The 19,246-nt window shown below is 40.3% G+C and overlaps 1 protein-coding gene across 2 annotated transcripts in view; it reads right to left on the bottom strand.

Moving 5' to 3' along the window:
- TBL1X (transducin beta like 1 X-linked) overlaps positions 1–19,246 on the bottom strand; it is a 191,910-nt gene that overhangs the window by 18,643 nt on the left and 154,021 nt on the right. For both annotated transcript variants that reach the window (XM_059493473.1, XM_059493472.1), the window contains 4 exons: positions 18,312–18,457; positions 15,286–15,535; positions 8,621–8,753; positions 1,631–1,772 (listed from right to left, as the gene is read on the bottom strand). In XM_059493473.1, the coding sequence (XP_059349456.1) occupies positions 1,631–1,772; positions 8,621–8,753; positions 15,286–15,535; positions 18,312–18,457 (671 nt within the window). The remainder of the gene's footprint in view (positions 1–1,630; positions 1,773–8,620; positions 8,754–15,285; positions 15,536–18,311; positions 18,458–19,246) is intronic.

Here is a 19,246-nt window from a genome sequence, read left to right as displayed (position 1 = left end):
TGGTTCTAAATAAACTATAAAGGCAGATGGCATTTCTAGCTTGATGAATAGAAAATTAGAAAAAAGCATTAAATAATCCTTTAAAACATATGTCCACTCCAATCCTCCAAAAACACTGACTCAGAGCACTTGTAAATTTAACTCAAATATATAATAATGTAGGGGGGAAAATATCATAAGCTAAGTGAAGCTCACTGTGTACACTTCTCTGGACCAGTGATAAAAAGAAAGGTGATAAAGGGCAAAAAGAGAAAAAAGAAAAGCTCAGGAAATTAGATATACAGTTTATATAAATTTTTTGCTGGTAATTCACATTCTTTGGGAAATTCAAAGTAACTTGGAAGCACTTGAAGTATTTGAATTAGGAACATTTCCCTACCTCAAGTACTAGTACAATGCAAGGGAAGTACCAACGAAGTCTGGAAGGTAAGGAACTGCTACAGGAAACATTAGAGGGTTTTGGACAAATTTTCTCCTAACTGTTCTGCAGTCATTGCATATTTTCCTCTTACAATTTCTCTTTTCTTACTCCTAGAAGCAATTTTTTTCACAAATATATTTCTTCACTTTAATATCCACAGGAAACAAGTAATGAACATAAGCTTGAATTTCATTTGCTTCCTTGACCCACCTCTGCTTTCTGTACTATTCACCAACTTCTTCCACTGTGCAAATATAAAATACACAGGGGAAAGGTGACTTGTGCAGTGGCCTTATCTTTTACTCTGTGAAGCACCTAGCTCACCTGAAGGACAACACTGCAGTAAAGATTAATCGAAACTTGATCTCTGGCCAGCAACTGAGACTCTACATAACTGCTGAAAATCCCTTCTGGTACTTAATTAATCTGTTTTCCTATGAAAACAAGACTAATGTGATCACTCTGTCTGTACTAGTATCAGCAAAACAGGCAGAATGAAAATTAGCTTGAAGTTATTAAGTTTTCTGCAGGATCCTGTAAGTTTTTTTGGTAACAATTAGAGCTGTCCAAAGGCACTGCCCAGAGACTGGGGATTCTCAACAATACCTGTCCTCTCTGCTCACTTCAGTATTCTTTGTGCATGAGCACATTATCTAAGATAGGAGGTTTTGCAGGATGAAAGTAAAAAAGGGATCAGACAGACAGTTTCATCCAGAAGGTAAGGACAGAATAACTACACATGCTCCTACCAAGACAAAGAAAATAATGTGAACAGATTTTGCTGTGCACAGCATAATTCAAATGAGAGAATCTGGAGTCCAACCTCAGAAAAAGCTTCACTGGTGCTTTTATCTCCTTACATGCCAAAATAAAGTATCTATGAGATGCAAATACATTATTAATGAGGCTTCAGTATTACATAGATTGTTTGTTTAATCTTGGTTCTTAAAGCTAACTAAGTTTATTTTTACCCATGCTCCTAAAATAGAGATATATCATTGTTAAGCTCGAAGATGGCAACAGTCCTGGAAAATTACAGCATGTAGGAGAAAGTTCAGCCTACTATGAGTATTTGAAACAAGAGGTCAATAGGTTAGGACAGAGCTTCTGGTCACCTCAGATATGAAAGATATGGAACAGCAACTGTAATTGCCTTGGAATTAAATTTAGACAGTTAAAAACCATGCAGAGTCTTAGAAGTTAGCTCACATTCCAGTCCAATGAAGTCACATCCTTATTGCTGGGGACATCATGTCCTCCTTCTCTTATGCAGTGCCTCAAAACCAGCTGAGTGGAGCCGCTGTTGCTGTTCTCGTTGAGATTCCATATCCTGGCCGTGGAGTCTCCAGATCTATAAAGCAATTATGCAAATTAGTGGAAAACTCCTCATGTTGACCCAGCAAACAGTGTAGAAGCCTGTATTTCTGTTTTCATTGAGACAACATGACAGCCTTGCAGGAGATGGGAGGAACAAGAGCTGCTGGCCTGGACTGTGACGGGACCGTCTGCACGGGGCTGCTGGGAACATCCTGGCTCTGTGCAAAACACAGGTCTAAGGCTTTGGTGCTGGAATTAGCAGAAGTTCACTTAGGGGAGGGCCCTATTCTATTGAAATGTTCCAGATTTTGCATGGAGAAGTTGTTTTGAACCTCCTGAGAATTTTGATGTTTCTCCTGTGCACTGCCCAGAATAGATCCAACCAGCCTTCCCTAAACCTGCTGAACAGATCAGGGCATTACAAGCCTTTAAAAAGTAAATTTTATTTCCAACTTTGTGTACTTTTCTAAAAATGCTAACACATATTTAAATTATACCTGTCATAATAATTTTGTTTATTCAGGTAAGTTCTATCTAAAAACCTGTAAACTCCTGTCTACATTTTGCACTACATACCTAAAGCTGGCATCACCATAACTGAGTTAGTCTGGGGCAACATACAGTAACTGTCTGTAGCTTGTTGCTTACATAATACTGTCTGAAAAAAATGGCAAAATAAGCACTGCCATGATAGAACAAGATAGAGGCAGCATCAGGATTTTGATCTATTTTTTAGAACAACTATTCTCTACAGAGGTGTTTTTAATGCAGGCTGAAACCCTGATTTTGCTTAGGAAAGGTTTTGAGGAGAAAGAGTTCAGCATTATCTACTTGTAAATAATAGAAGTATTTTGAATTTGCATAAATCTTTATTCTACTGAAAAATGTCTCTGAGGTTCTGAGATAAATTTGCCATGGAGTGGAAGATATTCCACTTTAAAAGTTTACTGGGATTTTTTTTCACATTCCCTTTCCTTACGTTTTTGAAACAACAACAACAACCAAAACCAACTTTCCTGGATTGCTTGCTTTGTCCAGAAAGCAATTTTCATTTACATGTAGTTAAGTAAAAACTTGGAGCAGAGTTAACAATAATACTTGCAAGAATTCATACAGTGTAGATGAAATTTCATTGTTGATACATCTGATGTGTTAGATTTTCCTTTTCTTTAAAGTAATGACAAAAAAATTTTCTTTCCTGTGCACTATCAAGGAGAAAAAGTCTTTCTTCAAAGATCCAGTTTTGAAGGAATGGATCTACCTGTGACCCATTTTTGCTTTGATAAGCCATGTTTTACTGAAAAAGAAATCCATCACAAGAGAATACTAAATTTTCTTTTGGTCTAATAGTAAAGCATTTTAATTATTGATACTAAGAATACCAGGCAAACTTTCAACACTTGACATGCCTTCAAATGCAAATATTGACCAAGCAATTATCGAACTCCATTGATCTCTGGGTATTATTTTACTAATAATTTAGCCTAATTTTATACAAACATTTCAACTGCAAAAGCAAACACCTCTCTGCCTGTATCAGGAGCTCTGAGCTCCTCTGGGTTATGGCATGCCTGGGGAATGTGCCCCATCTCCTGTGAACCTTTTCTGCCAAGCTGAGATGTGATGGCTGGCCAGGGTTTTGAACTCAGCTACTCCTGTAAAGCCACTCTTTATTTCTGAGACATATCTTTCACATTAGCAATTAAGAAATAATTCAGATCAGGGTAATTTTTGCCACCACACAGCTGTGACTGTAATATGCATCCTTATTTCTTCAGAGGTCTGGAAAATTGACATTTTTGCATATGTTGGCTAGAAAATTAACCAGGTTAATAATAAGGCTCAGAAGTTAAGAAACATTTTAAACTGTGATAATTAACAATGATGGGAACATACATCTTTAAAGGACTGCTCCATTGGTTAACATGCTAAGTAGGAAATTCCTTCACGGCTGGCTTCTCTCCTATATATGATTGCAGGACCATCCTGCATTCATTGTAATAATTCAGTTTGTTATTGCACCCTGTGAATAAAGTATTCAGTCACTTGGCCATCAAAAGCAATCCTATTTGCTAGTTCTAAAAGGGTTATGTTTTGTTTTTCAACACTTTTATTTAGTCAGTTTTCTGGCAAGGCCTAGGCAATCTTATTTTCCAGTATTTTAATTTTGTTTTTTCCCTTTTCTTCTCCCAAAGCTACATAAACTATTATGTGTCCCTGCAGAGAGGCTTTATAAGTCTACCAGTGTGCAGCAAGGGTATTTGTGTGTCTTCCCTTTTGTTGCTGGGGATAAAAAAAAAAAAAAGAGTTGAGAGAATGCTCTGGAAAGTATTCTGATTTCTGGTGAATGATTCAGTGAACCCCGCCTTATTAGAGGAGCACAGTTCAAGCACAATTCAGAAAGATATTTAATCTCCTTTGCCCATAGAAGCATTTCTATCTACATGATAAAGCAGCTCATTCCAACATGCAAGTCACGAACACTTGAGTAATAGGTATACTTCTCTGCCCTGTGGAAGAGTACTGCCAAATTTTAGGAAGGCTAGCTCTGAAAGGATTTTATTTCATGCTCTCCTGCCCCAGTATGTTCATGAATCAAGGTGGACAAATGTTTGTGGAATGTAATTTGTGACATATAAAATTACCATTCTGTAAGCACAGAGGTTTTAAGTGCTGCAGCTGGGTAAAGAATTTTGCAAGATGGTTGTTGAACCTTGGTATTTCTAACCTTCAGCTACAAGAAGACTTTAAATCACTGTTATTAGAAGATGCAATATTGCTAATGTGTATTTAATACTTCTGGCTCCAACAGGTTAGAGGTTTTATTTTTTTATTTTAAAATTATTATTGAAAGAATTATGGGAAGGAAATTCCTCATTTTTATTTTGACATCTAACATTTCCTTAATAAAGAAGGTTTCTTAAACTAAGTGCTTACTCTTCCTAGGCAGTTAGTAGAGGGAAGTGCCTCACAGGTGTCCTGAATAAGATCTCTGCCCTACTGATTCTACAACATTATTCTCTGCTAGACGTTATTCAAGTCGACCTCCCCCAAGAGCTGATCATTTTGCATTCATGGATTTGATGCACTGAGGAAACCAGTCCAAATAGTCCCCTGCTAACAAATAAGCACTTAGAGTTAGCATAATTAGTATCTGGCACTGACACTGAGGGGTGGTGTCTGAAATTAACACCCTCAACCTGGTAAGTCAAAAGGATTATTCTGAAAGGTAATTTACAGTGCATCCTAAACCACTGATATGAGGAGAGCAGTAACCTGAAGTACTGAATATATAAAACCCAGAAATGATGACAGCAGATAGCCTGGAAACATCTTCTCTTGCTTCTGAGAGACACAGGCAAGAGCTGAAATATCTCAGACAGCAGCTTTTATGGATAATTACTTTGCTGACCAGGGAGAGCAAAGGTGCACAGAGTGGTTTGGAAGAGACAAGTCACAACCTCTCTGTGTGAGAGAGGCTGCCATAGATCAGCTGATAAGCAAAAAAACCTACTGTTGGTTTTGGGACTGAGGCCAGGTCCCTCTGCTTCATGGCTGTGCGAATTACTTGAAGGGCATGGCTGGATGTCACAGAACAGAACACTTTTGGAAGCAGCAGTGGAACACAAGCACAAAAACATCCTAAGTTGAACTGAAAAAGGTTTTGGAGTTCAAGGCTCTAGCAGCCTTGACATTCACAGTCCATCCACTTCCACACTGGGAAATTCAAGCACGTTCAGAACTCTGTCTCACTGGACCATGGTGACCTGTGCCAGCAAACTGACAGGTTATTCCCTGGCCAGAGTTTGGCTTGTTTTAATTAGCACTCTTGCTTGGGTCTCTGATGTTCTCTCTGAATAACTCCTGGGCATGGCTTGGTGGTTACAATGTCCAGAGATGGTTCCCAATGTGCAGTTTGTTTGGCAGCCAGGGCAGTTTGCTAGCACAGACAGCAGCCATGCTGTGCCAGCTGGCCTCAGTGCCCAGCAATATTCCCAGGCACAGTTACTTTACTAATGTGGAGGCAGCCCTAATGGATTTTTGCACTACACAGGGAATATAACCATCTGCAACAATTTAAATGTGTCATGAAATTAAAACTTAAGATAGTAAAAGATAACTAGTGGAAGATATCAGCCTTTGGGTTTATGGATGGGAATGACCAAATATTGAGATTTAACCAAGCACCTATTTTTTTGGCTATTTTTTCACCGGTCCAAAACACTCTATGCAATTATTTGCTTTGGAATGTTGACTTCGTTTATAAAGTGCAGTTAATCATCTCCCATGGCTGTATGCACACACTTCACTCTATTATTATAATGCTTCTGTTCATAACATCTAAGCATTCTTTTCATAGGCATCTGGTGACAGTCATGCCTTTGATAGCTTTTACTGGTATTTCTAGCCTCCCCCATCCTCATCTTTAAGGGTTATGTGTGTGGTGGAGGGGGAAGAGCAGCTGCAGAATATATTTTTCTAGCTATTTGATCAGAGAAATTCCTGTCTCTCTGTTTTATTTTGAAATGGCTGTTTGCAAAGCCTGGAGAGTATATATTACTGTGCTAGTTTTCACACTCTAGGAAAACAGCAACTGAGTAGATATGACATTAAACATAAAAATCCCTTTCTCTCAGTGGGATAGTGACTAAATCTGGAAACCAGTGCTCTAGTTTTGGGTAACTCATTCTGCATTTCTTTCAAACAGCTTGCTTGAGATTAGGTTCTGAACCTGCATTATTCTTTTAGTTGAGGATTGCATCAGGTTGCTGTCTAAACTGTTGCTGCGAGTTGTTAGAAAAAGCTATTGCCTGTGTTACAAGGCTTCAGGAAAATACTTTGTCATTAACTGAGATTCAATTAGTCACTTTATAAACAAAACAAATATGCTATCTTTTCCTGTGTTTAATAGCTAGGTTTTGAAGTGTATTTTTTCAGATGGGTACAATCAAGCAGATGGGAAACAAAAGAAAAGTATTGACTGGGCAGCACAACATGGCTGTTACAGAATCTAACAGTCTGACACTCACACATCAGACTAACTGCAGTGTTCTTTTTTTAATCATAACTTTGTAAAGGGCAAACAGAGCTGCAGAATACTGTGGATCTCAGGGAATTTCTCTCCCTTGTTTAACTGGTGCTGTAACATGGAGTTCACCTGTAGATAAAACCTTGCACTATTATTATACCAGACAAAGGCTTCTTTGTGCAGTGGCATAACCACTCACTCAGCTCTCTTCCTTCAGTTTCACTTTCTTCTGGGCATTCTTTGCCATTTCAGTCACTCAGCTTCACCAGGCACTGGCTGCTGTTTCACCCAATTCCAGCTGCATATCTACCTTGCTTCTTACAAGCAGGCTAAAATCTGACCGAGATGCACATGGATTTAAATTACTTGCATTGTCATTGCACTGCTATTAGTCTGCTAAAGCACATGATTGTACTTTGTAACCACATGTGTATTTATGTGCCTCTACGGTCACTAGCAAAGCTCATTACCAAAGGCCTATTACACTGAAGGGTAAAGCTTAATGGAATGGCTAGTGAGAGGGTATTCCTCTGGCTCAGGTACCTGACTAATAGTTCTGATTATCATCCTCCAGGTTTACCTGTAAGCTATCACAATCCAGGCATCCATCCACCAATGCTCAGCACCCTGAGGCAAAGTTAAACGCACACTGCAACACATACTGTGGTTTATGAAATGCTCCACCATTTAAATTAGCACACTAGGACTGTGCATCATGGATCCTAGGGAAGCAGTCCACTGCGGCAAGCACTCACTTGCTTAAAATTGATAAATGAAGATGTAAGTACTACAGATAATAAAAGTAGTATCAGACCTAGATATTAAAAAAAAAAAAAGCATACTCAGCAGGATTCTGGTTCCCAAAATCCCAGTTTGTTGTCTGAAATAATTTTTTTTGAAATTTCTATCTTCACTGTCTTCGAGATCTCTGCTATTCATCCAACAAGGAATTTATTTTATTTTTCTTTTCTATTTATACCGTAATTCCTTGTTTTCATATACTAAGTGAAGTAAGTAAGAAGACTATTCTGATAATCTTGCAACAAAGCTAGAAATAAAATAAGGAAATAAAATACTGTCCTCTTCCTTGTGAGGAAAGTATCCTAATACTGCTAAGTAACTCTGATTTATCTCCTCAAACTATGATCAGCTTTACTCCATGTTTCCAGTTAGATTTCTTAAATCTAGTCTTCATGTTAAACCTTAACTTTAAGCATGAACATGGTTCCCCCAGTGCCTGCATACAGCTCCTGGGGTATGTTTACAACTGTGATTTTGTTTGGATCAGAAGTGCTTTTGTAAGTCAATCTCCTGATCATCCTACTTAGGATGCTCTGGTGGTCATTGCAGAGCAGTCCCTGCAAAGGATAAACTGGACTCTCTTCCAATGACACTAAAGCACAACATTCCCTTAAACCACTGCTTACTGCTCAGCTCACTGGACAAACTCAGGTCCAGTCTGAAGCACCTCTATCTCCATACTTCTGAAAAAACCTGGTGGATGCCAACGACTTTCTGAGACCCCAGTGTGAACCAATAACTAAGAGCAGTAGATTACACGATCTCCAAATATTCTGAGAAATTATCCAGAATGATTAAAAAATATTTCTAAAAATTTGTGTGTATTTAGGGCCACAGAATTTACATCTTAAATGTACAAATTCTTCATATTTGTCATCACCTTTTAACTATTTAGCAGTTATAAAGGTATGGTACTGCTGAAAGAAACACCGCTGCAGGCTGATACAACAGCCCAGAGAATACTCATTCACATCCCAAATACATTTGCAAGTTCTTGCATCTCTAAATATTCTCTAATTGCAGGAGCTGGTTTGAGTCACTGTCTGTCTTACCCAGATGCTAGCAGGTCACTGACAGGGTTCCAGGCACAGATGAACACTTCTGATTCATGGCCCCGAAGGACTGTTGCTTTGTTAGGAGGAATTTCAACATCCCCGTCAATTTCCATTGGCTTTGAATGATTATCTGGAAGGAGATATATCAGAATAAATAGTTTAGAAGATGCAGTTAGGTCTGTTTTAAAATCATGCTAGATTCCCAAGGCCTGAAGCTTACAGCAGCATATACACCAAAATTAATACTGTGCTGTGTCACTGACAATATTACTCTATTTGCTTCTCTTCAGCCAGTCAAATTTATGACATTTCCCCAAAATGCAGAGCTTTCCAAAACATTCTGTATAGCTTTTCATCCCCCAAATACTCAGGATTTAGTTCAGTGTAGCTTTTCTTTTGAAGCTGGCCTCATTAAAAGTGACTTACAGATTTATTAAAATAATTTTTAAAAATAACAGAAAGCATTTATATTTTCTTACACAGTCTCCTATAAGTAAAATCTCTGCTACTCACAGACAAAAAATATACTGAGGAGGGGCTTCATTCCTCGAGCACATCAGGGCACTGGTGAATGATCACCTTCTCAAGGATATCATAATACATACAAAGGTATGAGTCATAGATATACTTAACCTGTGTGCTGTAACTCTGCAGTTCTTTGGACTCATCGCTTTTACAAAGTTCTTTTATTGTCTTAAGCAAGAAAAAGTGAATTTGAAATGATGGATTTATCTCAGTAACAACAATTCATTTCAAATTGCATCATGAACCATGTTTTTACTCCAGGCTTCCTCTGCTTCTGTATAAATCTTCCTCATTAAGCTCTGGACACACTTCCTGGCAGCATTACAAGATTATTATTCTCTGCAAACATGACACCATCCAAGGACAGGTGACACACTGAAACAGCAGACACCAGATGCTACTCTGCACACACGTGTGGCCCATTTTGCAGAAAGCACATCCAAGAGCAGGTAGCTGGCAGCCTCCTGTTACCTAACCAATGCTTTGGCCAGCTGATCAGCTCTGACTGATCAAAATGCAAGTTCTCTCTCTGGGTTAAGTCTTTCAGTTAGTCATTCTTCAATCACATATGAAGATCCATAGGTTTGCAAGTAGAATAATTATGCTCCATTATTGCGGCATGTTTATGGCATTTAAAATCAGCCATCTGTCCTGATACTTCAGCTCTGCTAAGCTATTGCCCATCAGCTGGTGAAGCAGACTGTGACACTGCACAAGTGCCATCAGGAGGAAGATCTCCAGATTTCCACCCTTACCTGGGCTCTCACATACCTGGTTTGGCTCTGCCTAACTTATGCTGAGTCACACAAATAGCACTTCTCACTGCAGATTTGGTTAGCCCCCTAAAACTATGTCTGTGTCACATCTACACCACAGATGGAATTGAATCTAGATGAGTTATACAGAATCAAGTATTAAAATCAGGAAACAACTAACAGTAGTTTGACAGCTTATTTCTAATGAAAAAGATCTGCATTTTGGTTACACTCATTATCTACAGACTTGCTGCATAAACACTGGAAATGCCTATTTGTAAAATCCATACCTGTACTGAGTCCCTATGTTAAGCATTGTCCTTGGCAATTCTCTATGTGTATGACTACTAAACTGAGTAGTCATTTGAGTAGTAAATGTAGTAAATTGAGATACACCAATACTCAAGATTTAGCCTGACACCAGCAGCTGGGATCTTTGATTCCAAGCAGTCAGGCACTGAAGAGTGAAGCACTATTAAAACCCACCAGAAGACACAAGCCTAGAACTCACAATTCTCTATTGCTCAGCACAGCACAGATTCACCACGCTTAAAGCATATTTTCAAGAGAAAAACAGCAGCATGACAATGGCTATGCATTCATCTGTGTCCTCTTCACAGTGTGAGCTGGAAGCTGAGGGTAAATCACGACGATGTTTCAAGCACTTTCATTTGAAAAATTTAAATGAGATGCTATGCTTGCAACACAGGACCCTACTGTCACCTGCCTGGCTCTATGGGCAGGGCTGCTTTTCGCTCTCCATTAAAACCAAATGACAGCTGGGGAGCAGCGTTACTCCAAGGTCTGAGTCAAGAGGAGCTGTCAGAGCAAAGCCATCTGAAACTCAGGAATAGTTTTTGTTTGTATGTGGCCAAATGGAAAAACCTAGACACACACTTTGAATGCTATTAACTGCTGTGGAAAAAAACCCCACAAAGAGTCATGCTGAGAAGAAGAAACCTTGCTCCAGCTGATACCTGGATTAGTACATGCAAGACCAACTGGCCTCTGGGAGAATGAAATACCTGCAGAATTATTTTGTATTGTATCTTCCAATAATGATTTTTACAGAACAGTTTTGGTGGTTTATGAGAAAACAGAGGGAAGGATGAGAAGCCTTTAAAAATAATTTGCCACTGTTCACATTCTATGTGGTTTTTTCCTACTTGCATCAGTAGTCAGGAACATCCATATTCAGAGTGTAACTGTTCAGTAGTAAACTTAAAATGCCCCATTGAACAAACAGGACAGTTCATGCCTCTGTGATACTGCCTCAGGCTCTTACCAGATTCACACAGACACTTGCAGGATATGACTGATATGATAATGGTAACAACAAAAAGCTGCAGAAACCCCTGAGCACAAACGGGCACCCTCTCAAGAGTGACAAGTTCCTTAGCCAGCACCAGCTCTTAGGAGCCCTGGTCTCACCTGGAAATTTGGCTTTCCTATGGATGCAGCTACAATGTGTGCATGGGGAATGACAATGAATAGATAAGAGAGATGCAGATAAGAGATAAGTAATAAATAAGTGAGATCAAGAACAGGCTTCTTTTGTTCTAAAGTACCTTCCAAGCAGAAAGCTTTCAGTTAGGATCTTATTTGCACAAAATTGCCCTGGGGGGGTTCTCTGAAAGAGAAGGCATTTCTGCTAACTGCAGCAGAGCCTCAGGTGAAAAACTAAGTCTGCAGGTCACATAGGGAAGGACTCTGTCCAAATGTTAACACAAAACATTCTCTAAAGGCCAGGGGATCTTTGGTAATAGCCTGCATTATAATTCTTTTCCTCAAATGTATAGAAAATCCCAAACAACTGGAAATTAGAATATTACCCCAAAGTATTAAGATTGAGGGGTTTTTTTTTAGTCTAAAAGGAAAAATTCTAACACACTGGTAAGTAATACTAACTATTTCCTCCAAGGAAAAAAATAGATATTTTTAAGATTTTAAGATCTTGTGAGTGCTAACCCTGCCTTTTCTCAGGAAATACATTTTTTTTTTTTTTTACTTAAATATTCAAGAGGTCTTTCACTAAAGTTGCTCTTTATGGCTGTAGTTTTAATAAAAGAACAGGGCTTAGTCCTCTTTCCAGAGCTTTATTTTTCATAAACCTAAGTCAATCCTTGCAAATAAAATGAAACAAATTACACTAAAAATATTTGTGTTGGAAAACAATCCAAAGTTTGGCTCCATTTCTACATGCTGACTTTTATTTTTTCCTGTAACATTTGAAGTGACTTAAAACTGAGAACATTACTTGGGAAGCAACAAGAAAAGGCAGCAACTTTTTAAATTCAGTATTTGAATCTGCACCTCAAACTATTGTTATTGTTTTCTGTCTCCTCTCTTTCTGAAAGCTATCATATTGTATTGGTAATGCCACATAGAAAAACTTATCATATAATATTTTAAAACCTTTCTGGAAAGACTTAAGAGTGTCAGGGAGAACTCCATGCCAGAATAAATGCAAACTAGGTAATTTCTCAAAGACATCTCTTCCTCCTGCTCCACCCATTCCACTTTTTTTGAGAGCCTGGTATTTGGGTGACTTCCAGGTTATGACTAAGGACTAGCACATTGTTTAAACCTCTGCCAATATATGCCAGGTCTGTGGAATACAGCAACAGTAAAAATTAACGTTTGGGAAGTTTCTCACAGCTTTCATATCAGCAGTCTTTTCTACTCATTATTATTTCTTTCTTCCAGGAAAAGTCCTTCTCAATACTCCAAGAAAAGATCTGCAACTGTTTGTGAAAATCCCCCTATTAAATATAGCTGTGAGAATTAATTTTTTTTTTAATTAGAAAATGTCAGATTTGAGACATCAAGGCTTACAGTGTGGCTGTAAACATGAACTGATCTTTAAGGCTTTCTTTTTGTTAATACAAAAGTAGGTATATTTTTTTTGATCAGAAGGAAATATATCTGAGTGGTTCTCTTTTAGTGATGAACCGATGGATCAGTTTTCTACCTTAAGAATTTGTTTTTTTCAGGCCCTGAGACAGCAAGACATTCCCCTAAAATTTTCACAGATCAGCTGAAGATGTGTCAACAAACAAAATGTCAGCATTTGATACATTTAACAGTACTTTAATTTCAGTGTGTACCTCTTCACATATAAAATTATTAAGGTTTCAAAGCAGAAGGTTAGTTGAAAGTAAAACATACGCAATCCATAGTTTGAGAACAGATTAATATTTTTAAAATGTTCAGATCTTTCTTACATTTGCTTTCTCAAATAAAAATGTTATTTAAATAACTGCAGTTTTACTGGGGGAAAAACCCTGTCTAACTGGAATTCTCTGAAGGAAAACCTGTTTTGAAAGTTTTCTCACTGACCCGCACAGGAATCTATTCAGATCAAAGAGAAGGTGCAGACTGATAACTTTATCTACATTGCAGAACTAATAAAATCTATTACATGACTACAGTCCTGACCTTGTCTAACAGCTGTTAGGACTTCCTACAAAACCTGCCATGCATGTTCCTCTGGAGTTTTCTTGTAAGACACCAGGGCCGTAAGGGCTGGTTTCAGAAGTCAGCCAGTATGCAATGGGCCTTGCACACAGCAACCAGAACCAGTAATCCCATCTGCCCCACAGTGTTAGCACAGGCATCAGGATCTAGTTACACAAGCAGGTAGGACCCACTCTATTTGGAAATGTCTGACTTTGGATGATTAATATATAAGTGCAGTGTTCCTTAGTCACCCATGAACGAAGGTGAATTCAGCGCTCTTGAGAACAGACTGTTCCCAAAGACTAAGGAAATCTCAGGAAGGTGGGACCTTGAAATTGATACTTGCAGTGAATTTATGAATAAGCACATGCTATTAAATAAAAGGCCAAGGAACAATTTTGCTCTATGTTTTCAAGACAGGTTGGCTGCTTCCAAGCAGTTTGCTGGGAACGGTCCTTGGCACATGTGCTTGGCAATGCTGTTTGGGAATGGACAGCTGGTGCAGTCCAATTGGGCTAATGACCATGACACTAAGGATAGGGATGCTCCTGTGCTTGGCCACACCCTACACAAATGGAAGCTGGAACATGCCAAACTGGGCCATGGACCATGCCAAGGCTATGGATAATCACAGAACAGCTACTGCACAAGGACAGCTACGCACTGCTCACACAACAATTACACAGATAGGGCTTGTAGGGCTGTTGGAGGTTAGGATTACTCCTTTTGTTTTCTTTCTCTCAGGGAATTTTCTCCCACATGTCCTAAGGGACAACAATAACAGGCACTCAAGAGAGACAAAAGAAGTTGCCACAATACAGGGGAAGGGTGTGGCTGGCTACTCTATTAGCTGGGTGGTTTTTCTTGGACCAGCAGAAATAGCAGGAGATTTGGGCTGGGGGAAGGGGCTGAGTGCAGTTCCTCGCTCTCTCTCATTTTTCTGCATAAGAAGGGAAACAGGCTGAGATCGCTGTGGGAAGAGTTCACCACCACTGTGAGGCTCCATCTCCTACTGTCTTCTCCCACCCTTGCTGCTTCCAAGGTTCCTGCTATAGCTCATTTTGCCCTCCAAAGAGGCACAGGGACCTACTGCTCCTGTGGGTTCGTAAAGCAGGCCGCTTTTCCCATCCCTTCTGTCAGCTGCCATCAGTGCGGCAAGGCGGCTGAGCTCGGCCACAGCGCCCCCTGCAGGCGCGGGGGAGCCATCGCACCCGCCCTGCCCAGCCAGGAGCCAGCAGCGCCTCTGCTGGCTGTGCCCGGAACTGCACCCACGGGGAAAGCACTTGACAGCCAAGAGAAATCTGTCACCAGGTTTGTGGGTCTGTCTGCTGCTGCTGCCAGAGTGGTTGGTTGTTTTGCCTGTATGTTATACATACCAGGAAAGAACTGTTACTCCTTTTCCCATATCTTTGCCTGAAAGCCCCTTAATTTCCAAGTCATAATAATTTGGAGGCAAGGGGGTCATATTCTCCATTCCAAGAGAGGTTCCTGACTTCCTTGGCAGACACCTGTCTTTAAAACCAAGACAAGGTCCCAGCCTCTCAACCCATCTCTCTCCTAGCCTGGCCAAAATGACAAGCTTTGGCTACAGCCCAGTTTTTATCCAATATCTAAAAGCATCTAGAAGGCTCATAATAACGTCTGGGTAGCCTGCTCCAAGGAGAGAGCATACAGCTCCACTTCTTGACTCTGTCTTCAACTTGCAATTCTGAACATATCTTAAGTTTTCAGGTTGTTAGAGACAGATAAAACACAGCCCTGTGATATGAAACATCATTTTTAATCAACATGCCCTGGAATGATTGCCCTTAATTCTACCACCATGCAGAAAGTACACCTTGCACCCCATGCCGTAACTAAGTACAAGAACATTATTGAAACACAAACAGCCCAGTGATGGCAGGCAGCTGCATGTTGGCTTACTTATTGCATGTGCCCCATTCTCCTCTCCATTCACAGTGGCTTCTCCGTTCTTTGGTGTGTTCTGCTGGGAAACAGCAGTCGTCGTGGCTCCCGCTGTGGCCGCCGTGGCCGCCGCGGCTGCTGCGGCGCTGGCCTGCTGCTGCGCGAGCTTCTCTCGGAACGCTTGCTGCCGCGTCTGGACGACATCAGGCATCACCGCGTCTATCAGAGACAGGGACTCTATCGGCCTGCCATCAAACACTGTACCATCCTGCAGGGAGAACGAGCACAAGGGAACGAGCACAGGGAGAACGAGCCCAGGGTTAGGATCTTCACCACTCAGGCAGCAAAGAATCACAAAATAAGTCCGTGTGAAAATACTGCACTTTGACTGAACCAACAGGGCCACAGGACTAAGGACTGCCTCTCTCTCAGATCTGTGATGGTGGCACTCATGGTCCACTCAGAAATCTGATTGATCAAAAAGTAATTTGTTGGAATTTTATAGAAAGTTCTAACATATATAATGCTTTATAGATGCAAAAGGAGTTAAGCCATGTTAAAAAATACATCTGACCAATGACAAAAAGTTTCACTTTGTTTTCTGTTTGAAAAAACAGAGTCATGGCTAAAGCCATGATAAAGGCAAAAAGACTTTGGTTAAACTGCTTGTTTTCCCACACTTACAGGAGCATAGGAATGGAATGGAAGCAGATGATGTATAATGAACCTCAGCCAAAACATGATGTATACATAAATTCAGTGGTTTCTTATGCAGTTTTTCAACCCAGCACCACCGGTTGTAGCTGATCATACAAGACAGCCTTACCATTATTTTTATTTTATTCCACTGTATTATTAATAATAGTTATGAATTTCATTTTGATTTCTGTAAATTAGACTTCAGCTTCAACAACCAATTGAGTAAACTTTTGGGGGCTGTTGAAGACTTAATACAGACTATATTGACTTAGCTTTTCTTGACTTTCACTCTCCTATTATCTTAAATATAGGGGAAAGATTGCAGTAGTCTTCGTAAAGTGCAATTTTGCCAATCTTCTACAGACTCCCTTCAATTCTTTGAAATAATAATGATCTGGTGGTGAAAGATTTGCTCTTGAGAAAGAGCAAGTAAGAATACGATACAGATAGATAATGTAGCTGATAAACAATATAATCTTCCATAGGTGAGAACAATTAATATAGAAAAATAGCTGCTTGCCTGACTGGTATGTTTCTGCTGACCTAGTTGTTGCATTACCCCTTATAATTACAATATTAAGATAATACATATTTGTTTCCTCATAAGGAAGAAAAAGGAGAGACAGTCATTAGAGAAGAAACCATAATCTCTTTCTCCTCAACATTTTTTATGTGTCTGCCAAAATTTATTTGAATCTTGACTCAAATTCTTGCTACACAATAAACAAAATATTTGCCAACAGATCCTGACATCTTACACTTTCATCTGTAAATGTGCTCACTGGACTATTTACATGACTGCCATTTCATAGATCACAAACAATAATTTTATGCACACTAGTTCATCGACTCACTGATTACATAGGGAAGCATCTATGGTAGCCCTTACTGGGATTCAGATGTAGCATGAGTGGCCTTTGCTTTGCTGCAACATACTTAACAGTATGTGTTTGAACAGGATCAGAGAATGGCTTGGGTTGAGTTGGAAAGGACCTTAAAGGCCATCCACTTCCAACATCCCTGCTGTGACAAGGACACCTTCCACTAGATCATGCTCACAGCCTTGTTCAACCTGACTCAAACCATGAGAGAGAAACATAAATCTTATAGGTGACAACAGGCATATTTTCAGATTATTCTCTCATTTTAGGGAAAGTCTTGAAGCTGGGCAATGCAGGACCCTACAACCTGATCTAAGCGCTTCAGAGCTGGAACTTTTTAACTGTGTAGCTCCAGTTTCAGGCATGGGGCAAAATGTTAAGTAGCAGCAAATTGAGACAGCTTCCTAACACTGGTTTGTTATTACAACTGCATCAAAGTGCAGCTTGGCGTGAATGTCAAATGTTATTGCCCCAATTACAAAATAACACATATACAAATCTTAAACGTGTTATTGAGTCACAAGAAGCAAAAACACACAGAATGTTTGAATAAAACAAAAAGAGTTTCCAAACTACACATCGCAAACAACAGAGCCCTTTCTCTATTTTATATTCCTTTGTTCTCACCCATGCTGTTCACATGCTACATTCAGGTGTAGAGGAAAAAGCAGTAGCTTCTCTGTATTAATTTTTATTACAGATGCTTGTCAATCAGAAGTATCTATCATAAAAATCTTGTAATGCAGCACTTGCTTACGTGTCAGGCTTCATTCCCTCTCAAAGCACCTCGTCTTTAAGGTTGGAAGGGCAAAACCACTGGCTTTTCCCACATCCCCTCTTTGTTTCCACTGGCAGCTCAAGGACAACAGAGACAGTCTGTGGCTGTTCATACAATATCTACAGAAAACCTGCACCTCAGCCACACTGAGAATTTACATGCAAGTGTTTAACCATGAACATGATGCCTCATCTCATATGATCTAGGCCAAAGTCACTCTCCAGTGACTTCCGTGGATTTCTGATCAGGCTTCTCATGGCTTGTGAACAGTGCTGCCTGCTAGGAGGTGTCAGGGAGTGAAGTTTTAACCCATGCTGCAGGTTTTTCCTGCCAAATTCTGCTATGACCTTGAAAACACAAGGCTGTAAGCACAGGTACTTTTTCTTGTTTGCTGCAAGAACCTATACACCCTGGATTTGTTGGCTGGGGTAGCAGAAATACCATGAAACACCAGGTAAGCAGTGCAGAGAACACCTCCCTGCCACAGCTGAAAAACCAGAAACATGTTTCCATCTCAGAGCTTTCGGGCTTTCTGCTGGGATGGGGCAAAGTATGAGGAATAAAATTAAACCAGATGAGGAGAAGATGGGCAGCGGCTCGTGCTGGGGCTGCTGGGGTGTGCTGCTCGGCACGTCCCAGCGGTGGCAGCGGTGGCAGCAGTGGCAGCTGGCAGCAGTGGCACTTACTTCGTTGATGCTGATCTCGGCCTCCACATACTGGAGCCCCTTCTGGAGGATGGAGATGAGTGCAGCAGGTGGCACTAGTGTTCCGTTGATGTTGGACTGGCTGATGTGGCTCTCGATACCGAAGGTAAAGGCCGAGTGGGAGAAACCTGAGAGCAGGAAAAGGAAGCCATGATATGAAATCTAAATGCACCCGCCAGATGCACCTTCACTGTCTAAAAATAATTCTGTCTTGAGATCTAAGAGATGCTGCCGTGTAAGCAGGAGGGTGTGGGCTGGCTGCTCAGAGCTGGGGAGATCAACCTCAGCCACCCGGCCTGCCCACCCCCCTCCCTCCCCCACATACAGGGCAAGCCATATAGATAGAAATGGAAATGCATGCACAGAAAAATAACTGCACTAACCAAAACACAGCCCCCCAGAACACGTAAACACCGGCAATCACCACAAGGGCAGGTCCAGCTAAAAAAAGCGCCTCAAATCTCCGTTTCCCTTGCTGAATTTCAGTGCTGGGTGTTTGTGAAGCTGCACACTTAAATCCCTACTAGCATGCAAGTTGCATAAAATCAAGGCATAGATGCAGCTGACACAGAGGAGACATTCCCTTATACCACGGAAAAGATTTCCAATCCTCAGCTCATTTATTGCTTAGTACAATATGATGGGCAGAGCACTGCTGTTAAAACGTGAAACCACAGAAAGGCCACCCCTGTAAACCTATTTTCTGTATGTGAACAGCAATAGCAAAAGTAATTAACTGGGATCTGCCACACAGCAGATGACAAGCTGAGGTGGCCTGTACTTCAGCCAGAAGTCTTTCTCTTCCCTGTTTCATTTTTGTCATTGTCTGCATAAGTAAGTGGCAATGAAAGCGACAGCACTGAAAATTAAAGAATTTTGGCAGACAAATTTTAAAGAGTGCTGCCTTAAATTCTGTC

This window comes from Ammospiza nelsoni, chromosome 2 (assembly GCF_027579445.1).
Source record: "Ammospiza nelsoni isolate bAmmNel1 chromosome 2, bAmmNel1.pri, whole genome shotgun sequence".
Lineage (NCBI taxonomy): Eukaryota > Metazoa > Chordata > Aves > Passeriformes > Passerellidae > Ammospiza > Ammospiza nelsoni.
The sequence above is the reverse complement of the archived record's forward strand: the minus strand, read 5'-3'. Positions and strand labels throughout refer to the sequence as shown.